The sequence below is a fragment of the Mus caroli genome, unplaced genomic scaffold (genome assembly GCF_978045245.1).
Source record: "Mus caroli unplaced genomic scaffold, Mus_caroli_1 scaffold_15, whole genome shotgun sequence".
NCBI lineage: Eukaryota > Metazoa > Chordata > Mammalia > Rodentia > Muridae > Mus > Mus caroli.
Window position 1 is genome coordinate 55160738 of NW_028227270.1, and position 27970 is coordinate 55188707.

At 41.4% G+C, this 27970-nt stretch overlaps 2 protein-coding genes across 2 annotated transcripts in view; both read left to right on the plus strand.

The window, feature by feature from the left end:
- Positions 1-7164, plus strand: part of Slc71a2 (solute carrier family 71 member 2) — a 53576-nt gene extending 46412 nt beyond the window's left edge. The window contains exons 9-12 of the mRNA XM_021180063.3: positions 231-343; positions 2579-2676; positions 4297-4439; positions 5465-7164. Of these exons, the coding sequence (XP_021035722.2) occupies positions 231-343; positions 2579-2676; positions 4297-4439; positions 5465-5713 (603 nt within the window). The 3' untranslated portion in view covers positions 5714-7164. The remainder of the gene's footprint in view (positions 1-230; positions 344-2578; positions 2677-4296; positions 4440-5464) is intronic.
- Positions 7165-17088: 9924 nt separating this feature from the next.
- On the plus strand, positions 17089-25302 carry LOC110308450 (putative serine protease 47). Its single transcript, XM_021180918.1, has 5 exons — positions 17089-17310; positions 18041-18203; positions 20369-20646; positions 23368-23531; positions 24844-25302. Exons 1-5 carry the CDS (start codon positions 17121-17123, stop codon positions 25159-25161), a joined length of 1113 nt encoding a protein of 370 aa, XP_021036577.1. The 5' UTR covers positions 17089-17120; the 3' UTR covers positions 25162-25302.
- The last annotated feature ends 2668 nt before the right edge of the window (positions 25303-27970 follow it).

The window sequence follows — 27970 nt, forward strand, 5'->3', positions numbered from 1 at the left end:
TCTGGAAGAAGATCGAAAGCTTTAAATCCTGGCCAGCACTGGAGCTCCTGAAACTCTGTTTCCACAGAGTTATCACTACTGCCTCGCCTTAGGGATCATAGACTGTCAGTGTCCCTTTAGAGGTCCAGTGAGTGGACTTTACTAAAAGAGCTTATGCTCTGAATTTGAGTTTGTGATCAAATTCTTGTGTGCTCATGTGGCATCTCAGAGCTGTCTTCTTTCCTTTGCAGACAGTCTTCCTTAGCAAATTGATGAGATCACTAGGGAATAAGAACACTGTCCTCCTTGGCTTGGGTTTTCAGATGCTCCAGCTTGCCTGGTATGGTTTTGGATCTCAGGCCTGGTAAGCCTCTTCTAATTCACGTATTATCAAAACAAACAAAAAGACCGAATTAACAGATGTAAACCATTTAACTATGTTTAAAGAAGGGCTATTTCATTAGTTTGATGTATTCAACATTTTACCCATGGGCAAGAGTGGAACTAGATGATTTAATATGACCTGTAAAGATTTTTACTAAATCTGGAGTCATTGCTTAATTGAATGTGTGTTGTCATCTACCAGCCCTGTAATAAAGTTCTCATGAGCTCATGATCTCCCCTCCCCTTCCCTCCCCTCCCCCCTCCCCTCTCTTTCTCCTTTTCTCTCTTTGGGAGTAAGTGGTAAGTGGGTTTGTGTTTGGTTTTTGAAACAGTCATGTATTGTAGCTCAGGCTGGTCTCAAACCTGTAGTAATTCTGCCTAGGTCTCCTGAATGCTGGTATTATAGGTATGAGCCACCAGATGGCTTTGTGCCCACTTTCTCTTTTAACTGTTTGAGAATATCGTATATGTTTTGATTAGATGTATTCTCTATTCCCTCCATTCTAACTTTTCCCTTACTTCATGTGATCTTTTGCTTTTAAACTCACTATGTCCACTTGGTACTTGGTACTGTGTGTAGACGTATAGGACATCTAATGGAACATGAGTAACTTCTCAGGGTCTGCATCTTTAAAGAAAATGGACATTCCCCACCCCTTTCCCCAGAAGCTATCAGTTGTCAGTTAGCTCTTCTGATTAGGATGAGACTTCATGAGCTCCTCCATCCATGCTAGTATTTTGGCTGGCCAAATCTTGTGCAGGTCTTGCCGTGAGTTCACATGTGCAACAGTGCTGTCATGTCTTGTAAATACCGTTTTACTGCACTACCTCTAACTCTTTAAATGTTTTCAGATTTTAACCTCTCTTTTCGGATGATCCCCAAGCCTTGTAGGAAGGAGGCATGATCTAAATGTCTGGTGTCAAAGTGAGCTCTGAAGCCTTATCCTCTGTACTTCTCCTTTTTAAACATAGTCATACAGTCTCAGGATATGACATCAAAACAAAAAGACATTGAATAACAGCTGCCTATAGATGCTTTGCTGGCATACTTAACTTAGTAATATCATAAAATAAAGCAGTGATTAACATGAATGCCTTCTCCAAAGTCATGTGAGTATCCTAAGTTAGTTTTAAGTATTCATATTTTAGCTTCCTGTAAATGGAAAGAATGATCAAATTAAGGCCTATTAATTAAAAAGAACAAAAAAAGTTCCTTTTTTTTTGGTATGGCAAGTGTCCTTATGCACCTGATTGCTAGATACTGCAGAGTCTTAGTCTCCATATTAGACATGAATTGGTTCTTTGCATTCACAAGTGGAACTATTAGAAATGTTTTTATCAATAGAGATTAGCTGGGAAGAAGATATATGAAATGCTGATTTCATTTGAACCATTTATTCTGTATTATATTTTGCCTAAGATTGACTTGGCTGGTCCTTCTCCTCCTCTTCTTCCTCTTCCTCCTCCTCCTCTTTTTTTAAAATGTGGTGTGTGTGTGTGTGTGGGTGTGTGTGTGTGTGTGACCTGTGATCTCTAGTTCAGTTATCTAGATAGTCAAAACACTTTAAGTGTTAAAAAGACTTTATGATAATGAGATGTTTCATTTTCAGCAAAGACTATCCCAAGGAAGTATATAGCTCAGTGGGGCATAAGAGCCTTGAATCTTAATTCTCATATTGTTATGACTCACATAAACATTTTCCTTCAACTGAGGAAAGCACTAAGAGCTGAAGTAAACAGACTTCATTCATTTGGTAGCAGACAGTGGTATTGAGGCTGACAGACCACATAGCCCAGGGGTAGTTGTGAAAGACAGGAAGTCAGTGGGTGTGTGTATGTGAGGGAGGTGGATAGAGATGTGGTGTTTATTTAAAACAAATAAAGAAGACCGGCATCCTTTTAAGAACTTTATTGAGTCTATACTTGAAAATGGCAGTAGGGTAACCTGTGATCAGTTTTCATAGTATGGATTCTTTCACACAGAGACTTACTTTGTAGCCTACACTGGCCTTGAATTCAGGCTACTTCTACCTGAACCTTTTAGATTTGAGATTACTAGGATTACTGAAAAAGCCATGCTTTGCCCAGGAAATCCATCTTTAAATAGGGAAAAATAAATATAATGGAAATGAAGAAACTACAAAGCATTTGACCTATTACCATATTGACTAAAAGCATCTTAAAGCCTGACTGAAGCTTCCCTTAATCCTTTCAGGATGATGTGGGCAGCAGGAACTGTGGCTGCCATGTCCAGCATTACATTCCCAGCAGTCAGTGCCCTCATCTCTCGGAATGCAGAGTCAGATCAGCAAGGTGAGATTTGTACTCCTTGAATTTGTTGCCTTCATCTGGAACCTCTCTGTCCTGAAGTTTGAAATTCTGCACTCTCCACAGCAATAGCAATTGACAACAGTGGCCCCTGTCACAGGAGTATACCTGCTTATTTTGTCAGTATAGAAGTTCTGATTTCCTCCTTGCTCACACTTAAGCAATCCAGACTCAGCAGTCAGGTTATTATATTAGTAAGAGTTAGAAAGAGCAAATATCAATTTCTAATCTCAGTTCTGATTTTATATTGCCATCAGGATTAACCAGTTTACAATTGTATTTCAGCAGATTTCTGTGAATAGCAAATTGGTAATGGAATAGCCACTAAAGTTAAGTTGAAATAATCCAGAGTCTTAGAAGCTTAATTTAAGAAATGGATCTTTGAAAGGATGAAGAAAAAATTGTTTGGTTGTTAGTAATTGGATATAAGGAGAGATGAAATAAGTTAGAGCTGCTGTGTGGAAAATAGACTTTATTTCTTCTTCCTCTACCTGTTTCCTTTTTTAGCAAATTCTGATGCCAAAAATTAACCACCTTTTCTCCATCTTCTAATGACCAGCCTTACTGTAATCAGGAAGTAGGAGATTTTATTTCATATTTTATTTTATTGTAAATATTCATTGTAATATTTATTTGTGTTACAGGAAAATAGAGAATTTTAGAGGACTTATAAAATGTTATATGTGTGTGTGTGCATGCATATATGTATATGTATAAAATAACACATATAAACATAGTGGTTTGATTTTGTTTCATGCCAGTATCAAACTCAGTGCCTAGAATATACTAGGCTACACCTCTGTCCCTAAAAGGAAATTTTTTAAACTCTTAGGACTTTTAAATTTTTCAACAAAAATTAAAATTTAAGAGATAGTTTATTCATTATATTACATCTGTTTTTTCACATAATGAATTTGCTCTTATATGTATCCATTCTTAGATTTATGGACTTTAAGTGACACCCTTTGTGTGTCACCATTAGCTCATCTGGGTATGAATACTATTAAACTTGACTGTTTGTGACTTACAGAAGTATCCATTTCATATTCATATTAATGTTTTGCTTATCATATTAGAAAGTAGAGATATCTAGAAATTGGTGTTTCCAGAATTTTTGAGTGGAAGTCTGCATGAGATGGAAGGTTGCAGATGATAACCCATGGGCAGGAGGAGCCTGTTTATATTCTAAACTGTCTGAGGAGAGGACATACTTATTATTGTACATGAACAATTAAATGGGACAAGGAAGTCTTAATCCATAGAAAAATGAAATTATTTCATAAAGGAAATGATAATTTTGTATTTTATTATTTTCCATTAAATGGTAGATTGAGTCCAAAAGGATCAGAAACTGAGTTTATTTTTTCTCCTTGTAAACCTATTCAATAGATATAGTATATCCAAAAAAGAACATTTGTATAATGAATGAAAATATCATGATGAAACCTAATGGCTGTAATAGGTGCTATAAGATAATTAGCCTAAGCTATGATGACTCGGTCCAGTCATATGTGTGTCATAGTATGATAGAGAGTGCTAGAGAAGCTCTGTAGGTTGAAGCACTTTTCTAAGAAGACTGACTTCCCTCTCACTGTTGTGGTTTAGGGGTTGCCCAGGGGATCGTAACTGGAATACGAGGGCTGTGCAATGGCCTAGGGCCAGCACTATATGGCTTCATATTCTACATGTTCCATGTTGAACTGAGTGAGTTGGGCCCAAAATTGAATTCTGATGATGATCCCTTACAGGTAACTTGGTGGTCTGTATAATAATGGTTGTGTTTGATTATTGCATAATCTTGTAGCTTTAAATCTCTATTTGTTTATTATCAAATTGTATTTGACAGTAGCAAAGTCTGTTTTCATTACTTGGAGTCAGAAAGAGTTCATAACAGGGATTTGTTGTCTTATATGGAAAATATGTATCTGTACTTTATATTCTTTTTTCACCTATATAGTCACTATGAACAGTATGCTATTATCTGGCTAGATTCAATCTAAAAAGAAATTACCTAAAAATGTAACTAAAGGGACTTGAAATGTAGCTCAGTTGGTAGGTGTGTGCCTAAAATGTACAAAACTCAAAAGTGTGATGGTGCAAGCTTATAATTCTGGCACTCAGAAGGTAAAGGCCAGAGATTTTAAGTTCACAGTTGGTTATTCTTAGTTACATAAGTATGAGGCCTGCCTGGGATACAAGAGAGCCTGTCTTACAAACAAACAAACAAACAAACAAACAAAACTTACCAAAAGTGAGATAATGTACTTCCATTTTTAAAAAGAGAAACATAGAAACATTTAATATAGTTCTTTATAAGTGTGAAATTATTAATGTTCTATTTAGAAATGCATGATCTGAGGTCGTAAGATGAGATTACAAAAAGAAAATTGCTGGTTTTCGACATTATTGGTTAGGTTCTATTAACTAGAAATGGCATAAAAAGCAATGATAAGTTACCCGGTATTATTTTCCAAACACTAAACTGTATTAGAATTTGCCTTGGTTAATGAAATATACAGGCTTATGAGAAAACCATTAACTATATAGTGCTTTTTAAAAAAAATCATTCAAAACTAGTTTAGAGTTTAAGAAAAGATCCTAACCATGAAGGGTATGGGAATGCATGCTTCTAATCCTAGCATTTGGGGGGATATTGGCAGAAGGGTTGTGATGTTAAGGCCACTCTAAATAGCTCAAGACTCTGTCTTAAATCAAAACAAAAAACCTTAACTAAACTTTGTCTTCATTTGTTTTTTGTTTTTTTATCCATCAGGGAGCTTTCATCCCAGGCCCACCATTTTTATTTGGAGCATGTATAGTTCTTATGTCTTTTTTGGTTGCCTTATTCATCCCTGAATACCGTAAAACCAGTGGAGTTCAAAAACATAACAACAGCATCAGTGGCAGCCTAAGCACACCCCCTGAACGGGGCAGTGATGAGGACATTGAGCCATTACTGCAAGACAGCAACATCTGGGAGCTTTCCTTTGAAGAGCCTGGAAATCAGTGCACTGAGCTATAACCCAGTAGTAATGGAGATTCTGCAGACACCATCTCTGAGAGCCATAGAGGAAGCTGCACCGCGTGGAGACTTCATGGTGCTGGAGGGGCGATGCTAGCAGCATCCTTTGGGCCACGTTTAATAAGTTACTCTTCCTATACCTCTGCCCTTCACTCTTCTGTCTCTGTCTGTTCTTTTATTCCCATTATTGTTTTTCTTTCTTTATATATATTCTAGGAAAGATTGAAAATTCTTCAAGGTTATTTAGAATCTAGACTTTAAAACTTTAATAGAAAAATCATGTCTGTGGTAGGAAAGGTGGTCTTTCCCTTGAGTAACTAGAATAAGAGTGACAGATATTTTTCTGTCTTTTTTGGTAGAAGATTAGGACAATAGTGTTAACTGCCTCCTTTCATTGTCTTTCTGTGAATCATTCCCTCTTAGTCTATAAATGTTGATGAGTTGATTAAGAATCACATGGTATCAGGGATCTACTGAATTTCTCCAGAGGTTGGATGAAAACCTAGTTTTGCTTTCCCTTTATTTTCTCTACTTCTTAAGCTTCTCAAAAATGAACATTATTAATATTGATCCATGCTCACATTTATCAGATAAAGGAAATCTTTCTTAGAAAATTCAAGATATGTTGAACAAGCAGCTCAGATTCTTAGACTTTGTGTCCTGATTGAGGTTAGCCTTGGCAACATACTAAGAGCCTATCCCAAGGCAAAACAACCAATCATGAAGCTTTTTAGTGGCAACAAGGAAATCAGAGTATACTTCAAGAAAAGCTTTTTGTTTATTATTTTGTTTTAAAATTTTAAATATTCCTAAAAGGGGAGAGAGTAACAGATAGTAGTGTTTATTTCTAAGTTCATACTCATATGTTACTGTATGCTCTTCCCCGTGTCTCTTTGTCCTACTTCTGTTTCCCGTACCATATTCCTGCCTTAACTGTTAATGTAGAATGTGTTTGTTTTCAACTAATCTGAATCTTGGTATGTTTTTCCGAATCCCTTAGGAATGCGCACATCAAATTCCTTTCTAAAATATGAGGGTTAGTGGAGCTCAGTTTCATGATAAGTGTCTTGCTAATTTTTGAGGTGTTTTATGGACAAAGAAAACTACAGATTTTATATTTTGCTGCATAGTAAATGGACTATTAACTTGGGTCTATCTTCAACAAAGTACTCCTTTGAAAGTTTTATAGGTATGAAAACATGTAGATATTTGTAAGGATTTTAATTTTTTTGATGGGGGTGCTGTGTAAATCTTGTATTTATAAATAATGAAGGTATTGACAGAAAATATATACAACTTTTATAAGGGATCATGTATTGACTGAATACATTTAAAGGAAAATATATTTTGAAGCCTGTTCTGCCATGAACAGATATAACATATCTTTTTACTATGCTGTTGGTTTTTAGGTTAAGCTTCCTAATGCATAATAAATTTTCAATGGATACTTATATGGCTTAAAAACAATTTCTGTCATTGCTCTTTTGGGTTCTTTTTGGGGGTTGGGTGACTATCCACATAACTGAGTTAGTAATCTTTCAACTAATTAAAAAATGGTTTTAAAAAATGATTTTAAGTTTCTTGAAAATCACCCTTTAAACATAAGCCATATTTATAGAAACTTAAACAATGCTGCTATGGGTGTAGAAATATCTCTTCTTGTTCCTAATAGCTAGATGGTACAAAAAAACAAAATGAAAGCCAGAATCTGGAAAAAATTCTTGCTGCTCTTGGTGAGGAAAGAATTCAATATCCAGCATTCACATTGGAAGGATCACAACTGCTGCAACTCCAGCTTCAGGAAATGTGATACCATCTGGCTGTGCTTATTTGCACAAATCTACACTCAGACACTCCTACTGTTGGACTATCTCCATTTATTATGGCCTGCTAGACACCCTCCAGCCCTATATAAACTTCTATATGTTAAGGCCTTCTGAAGACTTCTACCCAAGGTCATTATAACAGATACACTGCTACATGCCACACCCTGCTGGATACATAGTCAGGATTTCTGTTGCTGCAATGAAACACCATGACCAAAATGCTAGTTGGGGAGGAAAGGGTTTATTTGGCTTACAGTTCTACATCACTGATTTTTATTAAAGGAAGTCAGGACAGCAATTCCAACAGGGCAGGAACCTAGAGGTAGGATTTGATGCAAAAGCCATGGAGGGGTGCTGCTTACTGGCTTCTCATGGCTTGCTCAGCTTGCTTTCCTACAGCCCAGGAATGGCACCAACTACAATGGGTTTGGCCTTCCCCTATCAATCACTAATTAAGAGAAAGCTTGCCTATAGCTCCATCTTATGGAGGCAGTTTCTCAGTTGAGGTTCCCTCCTCTCAGATGACTAGCCTGTGTCAGGTTGACAAAAAAACCACTAACACAATTGGCCTCTTGTCAAACTACATAAAAATACATTGCTATTTACCATTAAACCACCTTTCCTTTCTCATCCGTCCTCAAGATCTCACATTAAGAATATAACTTTAAAACTTTACAAATTTAAACACATTAAAAGTTCAGTCTCTAAAACACCCAATTTCTTAAAATCCAGTCTTTTAAAACTCGAAAACTCTCAACTGTGGGCTTCTGTAAAATCAAAAGTAGATACTTCAAGAGGGAAGAACCAGGGCACAGTCACAATCAAACCAAAACCAAACTCCAAATACATAAGTAACACAATGTTTGGGATTCATCTATGGTCTTTTGGGCTTCTCTAAGGGGCTTGAGTCACTTCACCTCTGCAGCACATGCAGCTTGTCTTCTAAGCGCTAGTTAGCTCCACTTCTCTGCTACTGCTATTTTTGGTGGTCATCTCATGAGACTACTATCTTCAAGATAATGGGATTTTTTGCTGTATCCGGGCAGCAGGAGTCCATCAGAGCCTTTTAGCTAGCAATATATATGGGTTATGCGCTAGAGGGCACCAGAACCTGATACCTAGAAATTTTTCTGTCCCAAAAAGGATGGTGTCCAACAGAAGTTGATACCTCAAGTATATGTAGAGTGGGAGTGTCCTGCAAGGGCTGATACCTAAAAGTTGTATGTTCTGGGAACACCTACTATCACTGCTTCATATACGCTGCTGATTTTCATTCTGTGTGGAATCCCCTATAAATTTGACATCCCATATAAATGTGTAAGTATTAAGCCTTAACTGAGCAACTCACCACTGTAGCTGCACCACATACACTTTGGATATCCGACCCTATTAGACAACCTTACACACACATACTCCAACTGAAATATACTGCTAGTTTTCAGGTTCTTGCTGAACACTGTCCTTTAGCAAAGCCACATACACTAGGTTCAGACCCTTCTGAACCTACCTGCCACATCACATACACTATAAGGTCCTCTTGGCCACCACTCTACCATTACAGCTCAAATATACTGCTAGAAATCAGGCTTTGCTGGATACCCAGTAAATCTCTGAAGCCCCATTTACAAGTACTGTTTCAAGTCCAAAAGGACCCCCTCCCAATACATACTGTCCCACATAAAGTGCTAAGTATCAGGCCTGGACAGCCTCCCTCCCATTGCTGCCAAGCAGACTCTGCTATTCATCAGACTGTGGAACATTCTCCACAGCTCACTGCCTGCACTGCAAGATGCCACTCCTCTACACCAAAATCCCACAAAGAAAGCTTTGTATAAGGTCCAGCTGGGTGCCCTCAACCCTGCCATCACTTCACATATTCCTGAGTATCAGCTGAATGTACTCCATCTGTCCACATAAAGTGTTAAGTATTGGGTCATGATAGTCATACTTCACCTGTTGCTGACCAATATACACTGATAATTTAAAGTCCATGCCAGAAACCTTCCTGTCACCATCTCATAAGTGTTTGGGTGTCAAGCCCAACTAGATAATAACTACATTGTAGTAACTCACGTGCAATGCTACATACCAGACCTTGCTGTATGCCAACCGACAGGCACTGCTTCACTATACTACTAAGGGGCAGGCTATGCAGGGGGGATGAAGTGGGCTTCAAGCAAGTCCTAATAGAAAATGGTGTATGTGAGATGGCAAGAGAGTTGGGATGTCCAATGAGGGCTTAATAATGTAGAAGCTTATATGTGAAAGTGACAGGTTATCTTGGTGGCAGGAGGAAGTGTCTAGCTTGGCCTAATACCTAACACCGTATGTGGGTGTGTAGCCACCATCGGCCATGGGTTACTGGGTTCCTGACAGGAAAGCTGGGGATGGATGGGAAGAATGGCGAGAGAAATAACGAGCCAAGACAAAGTTCTCTGATCAAGGCTCAATCTTTAATTGTAGGGTCTTGAATTAAAGGGGGGGACCCATCCCCCACTTTGCCAGGATCTCTTTGCTTTGTCAGGATCTCATGAGGAAAGCAAGCTCAGCTGCTCAGCAGGTAGCTTCTTGCAAGAAGCTGCAGATGTGGCACACAATAGACTTTGCCTAAGTCAGAAGATTCTACCCTGAGTGGGCTAGCTAACTGTGGCAGAAACAGGTCTGATTCAGCCCGCTCAAGGTTGGGGGGGGGGGGGGGAAGAGCATGTGGGTGGGTTACCACCACCCAAGTCACACTCCTAGGGATTAGGCCATGTAACTTCCTACCATACAGCAGCCTCTCTATTCTCTTAGGTATCAAGCCTTGCTAGACTTCCAGTTAGAATCACACATACTGTTAGGGATTAGGCCCTGATTGTATCTGACCATCCATTGTGTGTGTGTGTGTGATTGTATCTGACCCAATTCAATTCCCAGCACCCAATATCAGCCAGCTCCAGGGGACCTGTCCTCCTCCTCTGCTCTCTGCAGACCCCCACTCCCTGCATGCCACATACACCACACACACACACACACACTTCTAGAAATCCAGCCTTGCTGGACTTTGAACCACATCTTCCAGCTATACACTTAAGGCCTCAGACTACAACCACCCAACTTACACTCCTAGAGAAACTGTATTAAAGTATCTCATTAGGAAGGTTGAGAATCATTGTGTTAGACCCCTCCCCTTTCTCCACATAAAGTGCTAAGAATCTGGCTCTGCTGGACACAAGTTTCCTTCTCCCCTGCTATACCATTCCACATACACTTCTAGTTATAGGGACATGTTGGACATGCTCCTGTTACTCTTCTGCTTCTAGGTATCTGGCCTTCTATCCAGCCTCCTAGGCTGTTATCCCCCACACAATAGCTATCAGAACTTACTGGGTATTCTACCTCTACAACCAACTCTTCTGCAGTGATAGTTACCAAGCTCCATTCTCTTTTGTTACACACACACTAGTGCATATCAGCTCCACCTAGATACCTCCACTTCATCTCACATTTTGTGTGCAGTGAGAGTGCACACAAAGCATCCGAGATACACTGCAATTTATCAAGCCTCACTGAACATCCCCCCCATTGTTGTCACATATAAGAGTATAAATATCAGATAGTTCATGCACTGCCAACTATTAGGGTCCTTTGAACATCCATTCCATATAAAATTCTAGATAGCAAATCATGACAACACTTGCCCTATTGTGAAGAATCAGGCTCTTCTGGACACCGTCCCTGTTACTTCCCCCAAACACTACTATTATGTCCTACTATCCCTCCACCCCACATGAACTAGATTTCAGACCCTGTTAGACATCCCTCTGCGCTGATGCCCACACACAGTAGTGCTAGTTATCAGGCCCTACTTAATACCCCTTGCCCTATATATATTGCTAAAACTTTCCCTATCTCCAAATACAGTGCTAGTATCAGGCTGCTTTGGTTATGCACTTCCATCCCTATCACAGCCTGACATAGATTTCAGGCCATGATGCACACCACCCCTAGTTGCCCCAAATATGAATCCTAGGTATCAGGTCTAACTGGACCATAGCCTTAGGTCAGTCCTGTATATACATAGCTATATCAGACTTTGCTAACCTGTTTCCCCAACCCTGCTGCCAACTCACATACATTGTTAGGAATCAGGCTAAACATTGCACATCCCCACCCACCAATGCTCTCAAAAATCTTGCAAGGTAACAGGTCTTACTCATTGCTTCTTATCAGGCCTGGATGGCAGCACAACTGTCACCCAACCTCTACATTTTAATGTATTAGATCTTACTGAATGTACTCCCTTTATGGCCCCAAATAAACTTCTAGGCATATGCATTTGTTAGACATCATCTCCAATACTGCCAATCAACATATAATGCTACATACCAGATCTTGCTGGACAGTCCCATTTGCAACCTATCTCACATATACTGTATTTATCAAGTTCTACTAAATAACACACAGATGCCAACTTATTATAAATTTATAGGTATATTCTGCTGGATATGATCACTTCTCGCTACAGCAACATATAAAGCACTATGTATCAGGACCAAACGGAGACCCTGCTCCCATCCTGTATAAAGTTCTAAACAGAACATGCTAACTACAACCCTTGCTGCTGCTCAATATTATCAGTCCCTGCTGAATACCTTCATACCCATATATACCCATATACAATAAAAGGTACAAGGTCCTGCACTATCACATCCTACCTTGATTCCCCTCCCCCACCAAAAAAATCTGTAGGAATCCATATCTTGTTGGGCACTACCCTTCAGCCCTAATTACATTTAAATATCAGGTCCAAACTGGACCCTTCTCCATGCCATAGTAACAGGCTTTACTGGAACACACACACACACACACACACACACACACACACACACACTATCACCACTGTCCTTCATAGACTCCTGGATTTCAAAGCATTCTGGATACTCACAGTACTATATACTGGGGCAGATTGCAGATTTGGCTAGACTGTCTTCTCTATCCTCACTCTCAATACTTCTAGGTAACACTGCCATTCTGTGGCTGTCCTAAACACTGGGGTCCCTGGTACCACCCAAGACAGTCCTGCTGAATTTCTACTCTCTACCCAACACTAACTGAAAAGTATCAGGATCTGCTGGTCAACACTTCCTCTTGATCCAATATACAGACCCCACTGAAGAACTGACCAGCACCCCCATACACTTCTAGAAATTAGATTGTACTGGATTCTTCCCCCTTTCCTTAAGGCATTAATTATGAAGCTCCAATAGACATGTTCTCCATTGCTGCCCAGTGTATACTGCTATTTTTCAGTCCATGCTGGATACTTTTATAATGCTACATCACATATACTGTTAGATATCAGATCCTGCCAGGTACCACACAATCACTGCTAGAAATCCGTGTATGTGGGATCTCAGTAATGGTAGATGAGTATCTAAAATATCCTAATATCTAGCAGTATACATATTGCCCTGAGTGTAGGGTACCCAGTAGGGCCTTCTACTTAGAAGTTTATATACAGTAGTAACAGAAGTTTACAACAGAGACGTTTACATGTATTTTCATTAAGAATAATTATCTGGCTAAACATTAATTGTTGCTGACTCCACAAGTTCATGGAAAGTTAAAAACTATAATTTTTGCTGGGCATGGTGGCGCACGTCTTTAATCCCAGCACTCGGGAGTCAGAGGCAGGCGAAGTTCTGAGTTCGAGGCCAGCCTGTTCTACAAAATGAGTTCCAGGACAGCCAGGGCTATAAAGAGAAACCCTGTCTCAAAAAAACCAAACCCAAAACAAACAAACAAACTATAATTTTTGTATCTAAGTTGATCCTGAAGTTTTATATAGATAAACCCCGTCAATATTTTATCTTCTCTCTTTGCACCTATAATGAATCGTTAGTTCCCTTTTATGACCTGTGGTTAATTGTCTTACAACCTCTTGAAATGTGTTCTAAGTTATAAATGCCTGCCTTTTTCAGAAGCAATTAACTCGTGACAGTTCTCATTGCAGTTTTCATATCAGAACTTTAATAGCAGTCTTATTATAAAGGGACTAATAATTAGGATCATCGTTAAGAACTAAGAAATCATCTATATGTCTATATAGCATCACTACAAGACAGTACATCTTCATTGATCTAGAGAAATCTGCTCACAAGGGTGGGCTAATACCTAGTGATTATTGCATAATATATAATAATAACTGGAATGCCTATTAATAGCAAGAATTTTTTCCTAAAATGTACTTTTAATGGCTATTCCTGGTTGTCAACTTAACTATATCTGGAATGAACTACAATCCAGAATTGGAGGGCTCACCTGTGATCCAGATCTTGAGGCTGGAAGACACAAGTTTCTGACCTGGATCTTGGTATGGAGATCTTGAGACATAGTGCCTATGAAAAGCTTAGGCCCAGGCAAGGTAGTGCACACCTTTAATCCCAAGAGACTGAGGCAAAGAGATCTCTGGGTTCCAGGTCAGCCTGGAACAAAGCAAGTCCCAGATCCAGGCATGGTGGTGCACACCTTTAATCTCAGCCACACCCGTTGGAGGTCTACATAAGGGCATTGGAAGAAGGAAAATTCACACTTCTTCACCTGCTTTCACTTAACTTGCCAGCACATCTGTTGGAACCTACTTCTACAGAAGACCAGCTGAAACAACTAGCCTCGTGGGACTGAACAACTACTAGATACATGGACTTCCCATTCCCAGCGGACCATTGTTGGGTTAGTTGGACTACAGACTATTAGTCATCATAATAAATTCTCTCACTATAGAGAGACATCCCATAAGTGACTCTAGAGAACCCTGACTAATACAATACTTCCTTCTGCCTTACCTAGAAGGGCTCATTCATTATGGGTTTACAGTCCACAGTGAAACCATCTCAGGAAGCTAGTTTTTAGTTCCTCTTAGATGACTCCGAGAACTACACCACCACTTTATTGTTGTTATTAGTTTTTACTTCTCAGGATAATCACGTGGCTTTAAAGCATTTTTACATTCCATAAGTTCATAGTCAGTTTAAGGAAATAAATAGTTCATGTCATAGGTCGATAAGGCTTAAGGAGTTACAGCAGAATTGTTTACATGTCTTTCCATTGAGACTAGTACCTGACTAAACATTCCTCATCTATTTTCTAGCTTCATAAGTTCATTGTAAGTTTAAAGCAGTAGTTAGCATGATTTTGTCAAAAGACACATAATCTGCGTTTTGTCTTATTATTTTGAAGTCTTGTATAGAGTAAACTAGTCCATAATTTATTTTCTGTTCTTGTAGCTACAATAAATTGCCCATTCCCAGTTTATGACCTTAGTTACCAGATAGTGGCCTCCTTCCTAATTCAGAAGGATTTTTCCTAGATTGTAAATTTGTTCCAAGGCTGTTTTCTTTTCCTAGTGCAATTAGCCTGTGACATATGAAGCTTTCCAGAGCTCTATCTGCAGCTCTTATTATACAGGGGATTTGAAATCACTTGTATCAATTTAGGTATTCTATAAAATCATCAGGGATTTTGAAATTATCAATTTCTCTACATAGCATTACTACCTGAAAGTATAACTTCATGTTGATTCTGCAGAATATCTATCCAGTAGGGTGGGCAAATGCCCAGAAAATTTATTAATCTATGTAATAGTGTGAGGAAAGGTTTATCAGCATCGAGAAGCAATCCTGGGATAAAGTCTCTGAGGACCCTGCATCTCTGAGTGCATCCATTGCAGTCATGCAAAACGGTGGGCCATCTCCAGAAAACTCACTTGCTTGCCATAATTTTTTCTACATATCTTCTGATAGAAAGGGTTTATTTGCCTTACAGCACCACATCACTGTTCATCAGTGAAGGGAGTCAGGACAGGAACTTAAACAGGTCAGGGTCTTGGAGGCAGAAAAGGATGCAGAGGCTATGGAAGGGTGCTACTTACTGGTTTGCTCAGCCTGCTTTGCATAGAACTCAGGACTGCTAGCCCACCCCCACACCACCCCCTGTGGTATTGGCCCTCCCCTTTCAACACTAATTTAAAAAATGTAGTACAGGTTTGCCTACAGCCCAATCTTATGAAGGCATTTTCTCAGTTGAGATACCCTCTTTGTTGACTTTAGTTTGTGTCAAGTTGACATAAAAATGCTCAACACACCCTGATACCAAGATATCGGCTATAACTGATACATAGCAGTATATGTGGAGCACCAGGGAAGGAAAGGATGTCCAGAAGAGCACCATGCACAGTAACGTGTGGGGTGTTGACTTGGGATTGAGTTCATTTTCTGCTAGCCATCTACTGCTGGATATGCAACCTACCTTTAAGAGTCGTTGATTTTCCCAGTGAGACACCCTTGGAGGAAACAGAATTTTCATTTGCAAATGATCATCAATGGGAAATAGCTTCTGGGTTAGAGGGTGGGGTTGTGCATCACTTCTTTCAGCCCTAAGACCCCAACTAGTGCAGATCCATCAGGCCCTTTGCATGCTCGCTCAATCATGCTTATATAGAGGTCCTTGTCTTCTTGGTGTTGTCCACCCTCTCTGGCTCTTACAGTCTTTACTCCTCTTCAGATTTCCATGATCTCTGAGGACAGAAATTTAATGAAGACCTTGTATTTAGAGCAGAGTGTTCCAAGGTGTCCCACTCTCTGGCTGTGGGTCTTTGTATTTGTTCCTATCTGCTGCAGGAGGAAGCTTCTCTAACGACTGAGCAGAGCACTGACCCTTCCTGACTGGACTCTGTATTACTGTGTGTGTGAACACATACTTAGAAGGGGATTTATTAAACTGGCTACAAGAGGTGGTCTGAGTGCTCCAACAATGGCTGTTCTGCGGTGGAGAGGCCAAAAATCTGGTAGTTGTTCAATCCTTAAGTCTGGTTATCTCAGCAGTCCAAATCTGGTGCTAAAGTCCTGGGGTACTCTTCAAGAGCTGCTGCTGGTCTTAAGTCTGTGTTGGAATACTTCTGACTACAATAAAAGGATACATGAACTTGCCAGAAAGAATGAGGCTAAATGGGTAAAAAGCAAAGATTCCTTCTTCCACATCCTTTTATAGGGACTGCCACCAGAAGATGGACTCAAATTTAGGGTGTGCCTTCCTGCTTTAAATAATGTGATTAAGAAAAGCTATCACTTGCTGGGTAGTGGTGGTGCTTGCCTTTAAATCCATCACTAAGGAGCAGAGGTAGATAGATCCCTGAGTTCTACTACTACTGCTACTGCTACTACTACTGTTACTGCTACTGCTACTGCTACTGCTACTGCTACTGCTACTGCTACTGCTGCTGCTACTGCTACTGCTACTGCTACTGCTACTGCTACTGCTACTGCTACTGCTACTACTACTACTGAGCTGACTATTACTACCACTGCACTATTGCTGGCTACACTAAAACGTGTGTTAGAGGCTGAGAATGACAGAAATTAGAACCAGGGTCATTGTGGTCTTGGAAGCGTCCTGATAGCATAAAAGCAGGTAGGAAGGCCGAATCCAAATAGAACTTGGGGGCCTGTCTCCAGAACTGTCTCATCAGGGGTCAGGCCCGGGTCAGGGCAGGGGTCAGGCCCAGGTCAGGACCAACTTCCCCACAGGCCCTAGCATCTGGGATGGGCACAAGGGCGGCAAGGATGCCCTGTGGGCCCGGCCCCCTATTCTGGCCCCTGCTGTTACTGCTGCCCATAAAGCCTAGCATCCCCAACGCTTCAAAGGTTTCTGGGATAGCACCGGGAAGACCACTGCCACAGCAAGGCTGGGAACCGTCGGCCAGCAGGAACCAGTATCCTGTGAACAGACCAGGTCTGTTTGAAAGGCAGTGGGCGGGCAATGAACGGGTGGAGGCCATAAAGTCCAGGTAAGGCACCGGAAGTGGTTCACTTTTTGCCTTCCCCTCAGAACCAGGCGGTCCCAAAGAAAATATCAATCAAGGGACTTTAGGTTCCCACTTAGGGACTGACTTTACATCCTAGAGCCTGGTGTGGTGCCCATGGGACCAAAACGGCGTCCAGGGCTGTCACGGTGGTGCTGGTAGAGAACATGGGATTCCTAAGAGTAAGGACAAAGAGAACAAAGCTCCCCGAAGCCTAGACTGCCAATTCCTGGGAACAGTTGAATACAGCCTGCCAAGATCTGGGAAATTAAGCCATGACATTGAGCATCTAACACCAGTAACCCATAAGATTTCCAGTTCTTTGATCTGAAAATAAGTGCAGAGCTCTGTTGTTGAGGGAATGAAGTCCCAGGGCCTCCCGCTATCCATCTGCCCTTGCCAGGACTGCTTAAAGATGGGCTCTTGTGATCACCCTTTTATTTACCCTCTCTCATCTTCCCGGACTCCTGGGCTCTTGCTTCCACAGGACCATTAGCTGAACTTTTCATGTCAGTGAAAGCAGAGACCAGAGTCGCCTGAAGTCACTTACACACGTCACTTGTCTTTTGCCATGCTAAGTGGACGAACAACCTCCTTGTGGTATTATTCTGCCCCTCAGGGATTGTGTCTCTAACAGACTGCATGGGATTGTCTCCACAGTGTGTGGGAAGCCGAAGATGGTTGGGAAAGTATTCGGTGGCCAGGACACATTGGCTGGCCAGTGGCCATGGCAGGCCAGCCTGCTGTACCGGGGAGTGCATCTCTGTGGAGCTGTCCTCATTGACACCCACTGGCTGGCTTCTACAGCCCACTGTTTTCGAAAGTGAGTTTGCTTTATCAGGAGCCCCCAGAGAGGGATTGAGTGTTAAGAAAGATGTAGGCTGTGAGGAGGAGGGTTAGAGATAATATGCCATTCTCCTCTGGGCTTTTCTCTGGGGTAGTTTACTTCTACCAAAGACACATTGATCCTTCCTTGACCCACAAACCACTCCACCTGTATTATTACCCATATGCAATCAGAATTTCCTTCATCTGCCCAGGTCTTCATTATCTTTCATTCTCAGTTCCTGTAGAAATCCTTATATTCCCTTTCTGTGGCCACTAACACAGACGTTTTCCAAGAGGATTGGCCATGCTTTGATCTCTACTGGTAGACCTCAGCTTATTTCCAGTCCCTTACTCTCCTGTGAGCCAGGTTCTAGGCAAAGACCACATATGAGTAGCAGCCAGGTGATTTCTTACCAATTTTGTAAAATTCAGTCCTGAGAAAAACTGTGGTCATTCTTATGCTATTATCAAGCTGTATGGAAGGGAAATGCAGGCCCCTAGACCTGAACAAATGATATGGGCAGTCAAGAGTCTCTGGAACCTGACTGAGGGTCTAGCTTCTAATAAGATATGGAGGGACCCAGAGAGAATGGGTACTGTACAATCTAAGTCAGGGCACTGAAATTTTGCGTATTGATTTTGAGATTCTAGTTTAATCCTGTTGGCACCTATTCTGTGCTGATTTCACCTGAGACCCTTTAGGTAACAAAATGTAATAGATCCCAGGTCAAGATTTCTTTTTCTTTAGAAGGAACATGCTTCAATTAGTATGATGCAGGTAAGTCATGCCACAGTGTGTGAAGAAGGCAACCCCAAAGAACATAGGTCTATAAAGATGCTGCAGAAAGGGAGGAGAGCAAAGGAGTTGCAAAGGCTACCAAAAGGAGGGACTGAGAATGTGGAGTAAGTGAAGGGTCTCCTGGTGTGGGAGCTGTGGAAACAAAGCTGCAAACATAGGCTGTTTACACAGTCCTAGTCACCAACAAGGGGAGCTTCCCTTGTATGCTCTCGTGTGCATTTACCAAATCCAAATGAATGCTTATTACCAAGTGGAGAAGCAGTCCATTGCAAAGGGGTCAGGAAAAGATGCTAGATTTCTGTCTCCATGACCAAATAACTTAGAAAATGAACAAAAGGAAGGAGGATTCTTTTGGTTTATGGTTTCAGTCCAAAGTTAGCCTGTTTCTTTTGAAGCTATGGTAACACAGTTCATTATATCAAGAACAGATGGTGGATAGGGCCTGCTGACCTCATGGTAGCTAGGAAATAAAGATAATGAAAAGAAATAGGCTTGCAAGGACACTCTAATGACATAGCTTCTTTCATTAAGTCTCACTTCCTAAATGTTCCACCCTTTCTGGGTAGTACCGCAGGCTGATGAGTATGCCTTTAGTTATTGACCTAGGAGACATTTAAAATTTAAATTATAAAACTAAGATTCGTCGTAGTTTTTCTTAAGTTAAAAAAGAAAGGTGTAATTTGATGGCCCTATCAAGGACCCTTCCAGTGCTGGAATTCTTTGTTCCTTCAATTCTAAGATGTAATGGGAGAATATTTTGTCATGAGGTTTGAGGGGAATATCCATCAGCCTGCAGAAAGAAGGCCCCTATCTTTGTTACTTTCCTATTGCCATGATGAAATACTATAACCAAGGAAGCATAAAATAAAATATTTACAGTATCAGAGGGCTAGAGTCTATGACAATTAAAACAGGGAGCATGGCAGCTGAAGCAGTAGCTGATAGCTTACATCCTCATCCACAGACACAAAGAAGGGAGAGGGAGAGAGAGAGAGAAGGAGAGAGAGAGAGAGAGAGAGAGAGAGAGAGAGAGAGAGAGAGAGAGAGAGAGAGAGGTAAGTGGGAATGGCTTAGGCTTTTGAAACCTCAAAGCTTACCACCACTTCTGAGACACACTTCCTCCATCAAGGCCACACCTCCTAATCCTTCCCAAACAGTTCCACCAAATAAGGAACATTCAAATATATGAGCCTATGGGGGCCATCCTCATTGTAACTACCATATCACTTGACTGTCAGAAATGCGGAGACCGAGCTGAATGGAATCAGGGCAGAATGACCAGTGATACATGAGGATGCAGGAAGACAGGGGTATCCACCCACTCAAGGATTATGGTAATGATGAAATTCTTTATCTTCCAGCAAATCCCAGGCCCCAGAGGACTATGAGGTTCTGTTGGGGAATAATCAGCTGTACCAGGAAACGAAGCACACTCAGAAGATTTCTGTGAACCATATCGTCAGTCATCCAGACTTTGAGAAGTTTCATTCTTTTGGAAGTGACATTGCAATGCTGCAGCTGCGTCTGCCCATAAACTTCACATCCTATGTTGTACCTGCCTGTCTCCCATCCAAAGACACACAGCTCTCCAACCACACATCCTGTTGGATAACTGGTTGGGGAATGCTTTCTGAAGACAGTAAGGGAAAGGGAAGTTGGAGAGGGAGTGAGGGTAGGGAGAGGAAGAAGACAAAAGGTAGATGAGGAGGAAGGAAAGAGTGACTCAGCTGGCAAGAGATCCAGGCTGGTTTTTGAAGTCACTGAATATTGCCTTCTGTACCTCACCTCTATGGCCTGACATGAAAAGACCATTATAAGGTCCTTCTAGCTCTGAAAGTGTGAGAGTCCACAGCCACAAACCCCCCTGAAGCTCAGGTTCTAAAGGTTGGGAAACTGTTGACATTTGCCATCTAGAATCTGGGCCCCTTGAATAGTAATGATCTTTTTATTCCAAGATTTTACTCAGTCATGGATCTGAGGAAACTTGATTAAATTCAAAGGTCATGTGTGGCAGCCAACCCAATCCATGTTAGTCAGGTTTCCAGCACTAACAAAATACCCGAGGTAATCTGTTTTAAAAGAAAGGTTTATTTTAGCTCATAGTTTCGGAGCTTCAAATGTATGATCATTTGGCCATGTTGGTTTGCCAGTGGTGATGCAGCACATTGTGTCGAGGAAATGTATGTTAGAACAATGATGCATACCATATGGTGGTCAGGAAACAAAAAGAGGAAGAGGAGAGGCCAATTCACTCATACCTTGTTAACAGATAAGCATGCCCAATGCCTAACTTGCTTCCACTATGGTCTACCTGTTGCCAATAGAATACTTTATGACCAATAATGTCACAGGCTGAGGGCAAAGCCTAAAATACATTGGTCTCAACACTCTATCCAAAGTATAATACATGACATTACCATGTATCTTGGTAAGTACTTGGGTAAAGTGGAAAGTCACATGTGGTGTGGGAACACTGAAAATGCATGCTTGAGAACTATTGTAGCTCCAGAGTGTTTCATCTCACTTAACCTTAGCTGGTTCTCATCCAGCTTTACAGTCTTGCCAGGTGAATTACATAATGGGGAATTTTGTTTTGTTTTGTTTTGTTTGCTTGTTTGTTTCTGGTATTGGGGATTTGTCCCAGTATTTTATACATTCTTTAAAAAGGCTCTACCAGTGAAACACTAAAAACACCTGTTTTTATTATTTTATAATGAAAGTGGAGACTATGTAGAGTCACACCGAGAAGTAGTTATTAAAGGACAATGATGAGAAATTTACTTATGGAATAATGTAAATGAAAAAATAATGTAGATTTTTAAATCTTTATAGGTTCATAGTTTGGCATATTTCTCCTCAAACAGACTTTGGGTGTTCAGGGGGGAAAATACATGTCTTCCTAAGGAGCTTTGCTTAGTTTTAGCATCCTTGTCCTTGTCCAAGAAATTCATCTATCTATCTATCTATCTATCTATCTATCTATCTATCTATCTATCTCTATCTCTCTTTCTCTCTCCACTTTCACACACACACACACACACACACACACACACACACACACACACACACACACACATGCACACACACACATCCTGAAGGCAGAGCCCACATTTGTTTTACAATACCAGTCTAGTACCTGGTGGGTACTTCACTGTGCTGCTGCTCTTTACCCTGGCATATGTAATTCTAATTTATTTTTTACTGTAGTCTCTAAAATGGTCTCCTACTTCTATTCTTGTGTGCTTCTATATGAGTTTCCATGTTAGCTATCATCATCATATTAAAACATAGCCGTACCATTTCTCTTTTCAGGACCCTCCCCTACCTTCTCATTTGAGCTCTTAATCAAAACTAAAAGTCTGTCATGGTGTAAGGCCTTATGTGAGGAGAGCACCCAGATCCATCTCTGCTTCCCCCGTTACTCCCCTCATACACCCAAACCCAGCTTCCTTGCTACTCCTTGAATATGTTGAAGTCATTTACATGCAGGACCCTTGCTATACTTTTCTATATCATTTTCTCTCCCCTCTAGTCTTGGCACAATCTATTACTTTTTTTCATAGTCTCCTATTTAAAATTTACTTAATTTTGTGAGCTAAATAATCTGTATGATCACCTTTCCCTGTATTATTTCTTTAACGCTAATGGGCAAATTTATTTTCTCTGATTTTCCCTACTAAAAATGTTCCTTTGTATCATTTTACCTATCATAAAGATAAGTGATAAGTAGACTGGTGATATAGTCAGTGAATGGGTGAGTGAGATGGAGTCTAGTGAGTGGGGGAGAGGAAGGAAGGAAGGAAGGAAGGAAGGAAGGAAGGAAGGAAGGAAGGAAGGAAGGAAGGGAGGGAGGAAGGAAGATGGGTGCCTGGGTGTTGTGGATAGAAATGTTAGTAGGTACGAAGAGGAAGGATGAATGGAGATACTAATGAAAGAATGGATGGATGGAAGGATACATGTGGTAAATGGCTAGACTGATGAAGGGAATGAAAAATGAGTAGGTGTGTGGGTTAATGGGTGGATGAAGACATAGAATAAAGGTTAGAGATGGATCATAGAGAATGGATAGTACTGTTCATGAAAGTGAAACTGTCAGTGAAAGGTTGATGAAAAATATTGGACACATTGTGTGTTAGTGGATTTTGCCTTTTTCTACATTAGTAATGTGATCTGTTGCCATGAGAGAGGTGAAGGTGGTAAGTGGGAGTTTCTGAGAAAAAGGAGAGAAGTTCATGGGGACTAGATAGAAGATGGACACATTCTAATGCTCAGCTGTCCTCTGGTGAACAGAGTCAGAGTAGCCTGGACTTTCCCAACTAAACCACAGTGTCCATCACTGACCTCCTCCTTATTTTCACAGCAAAACTGTTACCACCATTCTCACTCCAGGAGGGTGAGGTGGGCATCATTGACAATGAGTTCTGTAATGCCTTGTACGGGCAAACACCAGGCCAAAGCAGGAACTCTGTATATGAGGAAATGCTGTGTGCAGGGGGGCTCTCCACAGGAAAGTCCATCTGTAAGGTGAGTAAGGCAGTAGTGTGTTCTCCCCATGTCTGTTTTATCTCAGTTCCTCCAAGGGTGGCTCTATTGACCTCTAGCCTCTGTGGAGACCCTTCCTGTTTCATTATCTCTATTTGTTTTTCTTGGGTTCATGCCTCAATAGTCTCCTTGAGGGTACTTGTCCCTTTAGAAGATCCTAACATCAATATTCTATACCTTTTATTGAGGCATATATATATATATATATATATATATATGTAATTTGTAAGTAAATGGTTTGGTAAAGTTTCTAGTACTGACTAAGCATGTTCCTGGTACCCATCTCCCTTTCTTTCTACTAAGTATTTTGTAAGTATTTTGTCTGTGCATAGTTGTATGTTGTTATCTGCTATGAAATCGTAAGTTTCTCATTTTGTTGGTGGGTTGTCAGTTTCTCAGCTCTTTATTTTTTTTTTAAAGATTTATTTATTTATTATACATGAGTACACTGTAGCTGTCTTCAGACACTCCAAAAGAGGGCACCAGATCTCGTTGCAGATGGTTGTGAGCCACCATGTGGTTGCTGGGATTTGAACTCTGGACCTTCGGAAGAGCAGTCGGGTGCTCTTACCCACTGAGCCATCTCACCAGCCCTTCTCAGCTCTTTATATGGTATAGATGAAAGATCACATTTGGACATGAAAGGTTGTCTTGGAAACTATCCCAGAGAGGGAAAATGGCTAGTCTGAAGTGAATTGGCGCAGCCAGGGCCTAGATGTTTGGACTCCAATTCCATCTCCACCTCTGAAGGCTTCAGCCTCCTGAGATGACACAGTCTCCACTATAGACTGCTTTCCCCGTGGGGTTTTCCTAAAGGCATTTCACAACTCCAATAACTCCTAGCAGTTTTCTGAAGACTCCTGCCTATTGCCTGGTGATATGAGTTGTCTTCACGAAGTTAGGAGATAGACATATTTTAAGACTCCTAGTTCATAGGTTGAGGAAATATTTCAGGCTAAGGTGACCAAAAGCAGAGGAGCTAACTGGATATGTTGTCGCAGATCAAGGTTTACAGAGCTAGGAGCTACACATAGGTGATAGCTTGTTTTCAAGTCCCTAAATTTTGCTTTTTAGAATCAGGCATGGCAAGCAAAGGGAGTGCTGGGGAAGGTCCATAAGTTTATATCCTGATATATATCCTCATCTACCTGGTAAACTGACTTAGAAGTGTCTTACTGTTCAACCCTAATGTCCCTCACCTGGATTTTACCTAATGGGGGTGTGCAAGGTCCTGACAGGCAATTGATATTTCTGATCCTAAACATATCTCACACTAATGACTCTCTCTCCTCAGGGTGATTCTGGGGGCCCTCTCATCTGCTACCACAACAGTACATGGGTCCTGGTAGGACTGGCCAGCTGGGGCCTGGATTGCCGGCATCCCGTTTACCCCAGCGTCTTCACCAGGGTCGCCTACTTCACTGACTGGATCAGCCAAGTCAAGAGACTCACTCCACTTCCAGAACCTGTATCTGTGTCTCTTCACACAGAACTTCAACCCACACCTCTGAAGGCTGCTGGCTCCCCACAACCCTGCAACATCCTTATGGCTGCACAAATCTGGTTCCTGATGTTATTTATCCTTGAAGCTCCAAAGTGGACCCCAGAGTGAGCACCAGGCCTTTAAGCATTATTTACTCAGGGTTTTTTTTTTTTTCTTTTTCTGAGATACAGCCTCCACTCCTTAGTTTACCATCTGCACCTTTTCCTCAGCATATCTGGCCATTCACGGTTACTACCCCCAAAAGCATAGAAAAACCTACCAATAAAGCTTATCTTTTTTCAGCTCTGATTGTACTGCCCTTGTAGGGTTCCTATATTCCTCAGTGACCACACTTATCATGGAGTTACAATCAGCCCTCAAAAGGGAGAAGATGGGGCATCTCAAGGAAACTCCTTGAGGAAAAGGCAGGAAAATGGGGGTATGCACTATAGGGATACTGGGGAGTAAGGGTGCATCCTGAGAAGAGAGTGAAGTTTATAGGGATGGCCTTGTAGACTATCCTGCCTTGGGGAATGCCAAATCCTTCAGGGAAAGTAAAACTTTACATCTGGCCTTCAAGGTCAAGGAAGCAAGGGCCTCTTTCTGGGGGTAAGGCAGCAACACTTCTGGAATTTTAAGGAAGAAGAGCCAATGCACAGGGAAGCTGGGGGACTATTTTAAATGATTTTGTGGGGCTAGGGTTTTAGGATAAGGGATAGAATGACCTGTGATGATGTGGGGAACTAGACCATTCATCAAAACCAGATAGAAGTGGCTCTAGTGCCTGGATGAAAACTAAGCATTAAGCCAACAGTGCTCAAATCTCTACTTCTGAGTGAATATTCAGCATCACCCTCACCTACTCTTAGAGGCCCAGTTCTCCCCATGAGCCTGGTCCCTGATGTGTGAAGCACAAGCCATTCCTTTCTCTATCCATACTTCAATGGTTAGAACTTAATGTAACCTTTGTTTAGTTGACCAGGACTAAGTAATCTAGGAAGATTTAAAACAAAATAACAGACAAACAAACAAACAAATGATGTTCTGAGTCCATTATTTCTGCAAGTGTACCCAGCACAAAGTATTTATGTGGCCAGCAGGAGTTAAGAAGCCTCTCAAATGCTGCCCACTCCAGCCTTTAGAATTCTCAATAAAGAGAACAACTCCCATTTACCCCAGGTCCACAGGAGCCAGACAGCACTCATGAGGTTCAGTGCAAATCCTTCCTAGTCCTGGTGTTTTCTAAACTTCCTGGATTCTCACTGCTAGTACAGATGTACTTGTGTTCAGTAGCAGCAATCTTTTGATGCTTGTACAACAGGACTTTATCACAAAAGTATCTTGTGGACACTCAAGAAAGTATACTCCCTAAGAGATGGTCTATAAAGTGCATGTCTAGCATGAAAAAGCCCAAGTTTGATCCCCAGAAATGCATAAACAAGGTATGATGATGAACACCTGAAATTCCTGGACTTTGGAAGTAGCAACAGAAGGATTAGAAGTTCAAGACCTGAGATTCTCTCACCTCCCAGGTCTCTGGTACATTCTGGAGAGTCCCCTCAACCTCCTACCCCCCCTCCCCAAGGTTGCACTTTTTCATTCTTCTGGCCCCCAGGGCTTCAGTCCTTCCCCCCCGCCCCAATACCCAATCATGTTCCTCTCTCTGCCCCCTATCCCCTTTCCCTCCCAGGTACCACACACACACCGTGGTTGCTTTCTTTTCCCTCCCAAGTAGGACTGAGGCATCTTCACTTGGGCCCTTCTGCTTGTTGACCTTTTTGAGTTCTGTGGACTGTATCTTGGGTATTTGGCGCTTTTTTTGGCTACTTATTAGTGAGTACATACCATGCATGTCGTTTTGGGTCTGAGTTATCTCACTTGGACCAGCAGTCTCAATTAACCTGAACCCCGGAGATCTCTCAGATACTGGAACACCAGCCAGGCAGCATACACCAGCTGATATGAGTCCCCCAACACATATACAGTAGAGGACTGATGGGTCTGGGTTTAGTCAGAGAAGATTCACCTAACCCTCAAGAAGCCCCAGGGAGTTTAGAGGTCTGGTGGGGTAGGGGTAGGAGGTGGGGGCATCCTCACTCACACGTCTTCTTAGTTCATTTTTGCTAGAGACTTTTGTGGCAGACCCTGCATCTGGCCTCAACTCTACTTCTACAGCAACTAGTACAACTATATTAGTATTGGACCTTGCTGCTCCAAGATCTATGGAATTAAGAACTCAAAACAATTCACCTGAGACAAGCTTGGTCATGGGGTCTTGCAGCAAAATTCATTAGGACTCTGCGATGCCAGTTAGTAGTTTCTTCTCTTTATTGAGGGCTCTAAAGTCTGGGGAGGAGTCAGGCTGACAGTGGTATGCTCCATACCTATTCTTCAGTCAAGGAAGCTCAGGTGGCTCAATATGAATTATGAGTTGCTTCACTGGTCCTACAGTTACCATGACAGCCCCTCAGACTATTCACATTCTAGAAACCTGGGTGTCATTGGGCCTGGCATGGGGTTTTGAATGCTTAAAGCCAAACTCCAGTGATATACTTCCTCCAAGAAGACCACACCTCCTAATCCTTCTAATCCTTTCAAAAAGTTCTATTCCCAGGCGATTAAGCATGCTAATATATGAGCCTATGGGGGCCATTCTTATTATTTATTTATTATAGCCCAAACGCTGCCCTCCACCCAGTTACCTTCTCAGAGACCCTTCCCCATACTCCCTACCCTTCTCTTCTGAAAGGGTGCCCCACCCTTTATATCCCCCAACCCTAGCATGTCAAGTCTCTACCAGATTAGGCACATCCTCTCCCACTTAAGCCAGACAAGGTAGTCCTGTTGAGGAACAGATGCTATAGGGGGTTACAGTTTTAGGGAGCGCCTCTGCTCCAGTTGTTGGGGGGTGGACATTGAGATTGAGCAGAACATCTGC